The sequence below is a fragment of the Perkinsus marinus genome, assembly GCF_000006405.1.
Source record: "Perkinsus marinus ATCC 50983 genomic scaffold scf_1104296959236, whole genome shotgun sequence".
Taxonomy (NCBI): Eukaryota; Perkinsozoa; order Perkinsida; family Perkinsidae; genus Perkinsus; species Perkinsus marinus.
In genome coordinates this window covers 1-1,903 of record NW_003206496.1, presented here as the reverse complement: position 1 = coordinate 1,903, position 1,903 = coordinate 1, and the positions used below count along the sequence as shown (strand labels likewise).

The 1,903-nt window shown below is 49.6% G+C and overlaps 1 protein-coding gene across 1 annotated transcript; it reads left to right on the top strand.

Annotated features, from left to right (window-relative positions):
• Nucleotides 1-82: 82 nt before the first annotated feature.
• Pmar_PMAR028565 (TBC domain containing protein, putative) lies at nucleotides 83-1,469 on the top strand (the record flags this gene model as incomplete). The annotated part of the gene is made up of 8 exons (XM_002773181.1): nucleotides 83-286; nucleotides 335-394; nucleotides 546-650; nucleotides 779-860; nucleotides 1,026-1,131; nucleotides 1,178-1,217; nucleotides 1,263-1,337; nucleotides 1,386-1,469. Coding segments are annotated over 8 exons (756 nt in total), but the record flags the coding sequence as incomplete, so codon positions are not given.
• Nucleotides 1,470-1,903: the final 434 nt, after the last annotated feature.

Here is a 1,903-nt window from a genome sequence, read left to right as displayed (position 1 = left end):
GGGGAAGAACGAACGAAAGCCAAGTGGGCGAAAATGGTCGGTAGATACTGTCAGTGTTGATCCTATGAGGAAAGCGTTTCAGGTCAAACGTGGCATCAGTAGTTTCATTCGCGAACAACCGGATAAATTCCACCGCCGTGCTCGGCGAGGCATCCCAGCGGAATATCGGTGGACGGTGTGGAAGGCCTGTGTGTCCCATGATGAACGGTTCGTTCGTAACGTATATTGGAAACTCACGGGACTGGGCTCTGAGAATGAGCAGTGGGGAAGAGCCATAAAAATCGATGTACGATTTCAGACATCTCACTGAGCGTCTTGGCCACTTCCCCTCCAGGTGCCGAGAACCTTTCCGAGAGACCAAGCAGCTCGGAATGGCTCTCAGATGTCGGAGGTAGTCTATGGCATTGTGGGTGAAACCTCCAAACCTATAGTTTCCATGAGGAGTTATTTGGATCGCATAAACGAGTCGTGGACATCTGGTTGAAAGCCCGTATTGTGAATTTGAAAGCATCGCGTGAGCATTGTATTTTCAGGCTCACTTGAAGTCTCTGTATCGTATCCTGGTGGCCTATGCCAACCTCAATCCGGATGTAGGCTACTGTCAAGGGATGAACTTCGTGGCAGGCTTGCTTTTGCTGGTCAGTGGAGAGGTCCCGGGTTCGATTCCTGCATCTGTCATTTTATATTCAGGTCGCATGTCCTGATAGGGACACTCCGCCCTCCCCAGTCGAAGAGGTAAGCCTCCATCAGCTATGCGTGCGTCATGTATCGCCCTCAGGAGGAGGCCTTTTGGGTTTTTGTTTGCCTCATGGAATACGATGGTCTCGCTGGATTCTATCGCGAGAACTTCCCACTGCTGGGTAAGGCTATTCTATCGAATTCTTATTTATCAACGTTGAATCGACATCGTTTAGTAGGGGCACCGTTTGTGACGAATATGCTCGCTGCGGGGATCGAACTAGGGGTCTGTGGAATAGCAAACCAGCTACTTTCCCATTGGACTACGAATCTATTGGTTTATGTAGGTCGATATACTCATGCGTTCGATGAGCTTCTCGCTCGGGAGCTACCCGACCTGCGAGATCACTTCACAGAAGAGGGTGTCCAACCAACTCTGTACATTCATCAGTGGTGAGCTTAGATTCATCGCAGCCGGACCCTCCTAGGTTTTGCTAAGGTACCTGTCGTTATTCATAAACTGCCTACCACTCCAAACGGTAATTTTCCTCGAGCCTTTGAGAGTCATAGTGGGCCCTTCTTAGGTATTCGTTTTGTGGGATGTTATAGTCAGTGATGGCCTACCGATCATTCTCAGTATATCTATTGCATTGTTGAAGGTGACTGGACAAACACTAAGAACCTCCTGAGAAACACTGCTCCATCAGGTCCTCCGTCCGGCTCTGATGCAGATGGAATTCGAGGATATCGTAAGATTCTTCAAAACGATGAAGACAGGTAGGACCAAATGAGATAGAAGGGCATTCGTCATTGGGTCCATTTAGGCGACGAGAAGTGCGATGCAACAGTGATAGGCCAACTACTAGTGCGGCTATCTGGGAAGGTGGAGATCCCTGACTCCATTCTAGAATCGCTTCATTTACCATACGACTGTCAAGATCCTAGGAATGTCGAACCCCTGGGCTTGCCTCCGGGACCTAGGAGTCTCGAATTAGATCGGCCTCTGGACGGACTCGATAGTGATGGCATCAAACCCGTCGCGGGTGTTGCACAATGGTTGAAGAGAGTGTCAGCACAGATTGACGCGAGTTGGAGCGAGCTCAAAGGCGGCCTTGCGGGAGCAGCCTCTTCAAGTGACGAGCGATTGTCGTCTGATGATGCCTCGTGAGAACCCGATGTTCAGCTGCTAAAATGTTAACATTGATGATCTATATTTAACCAGGCT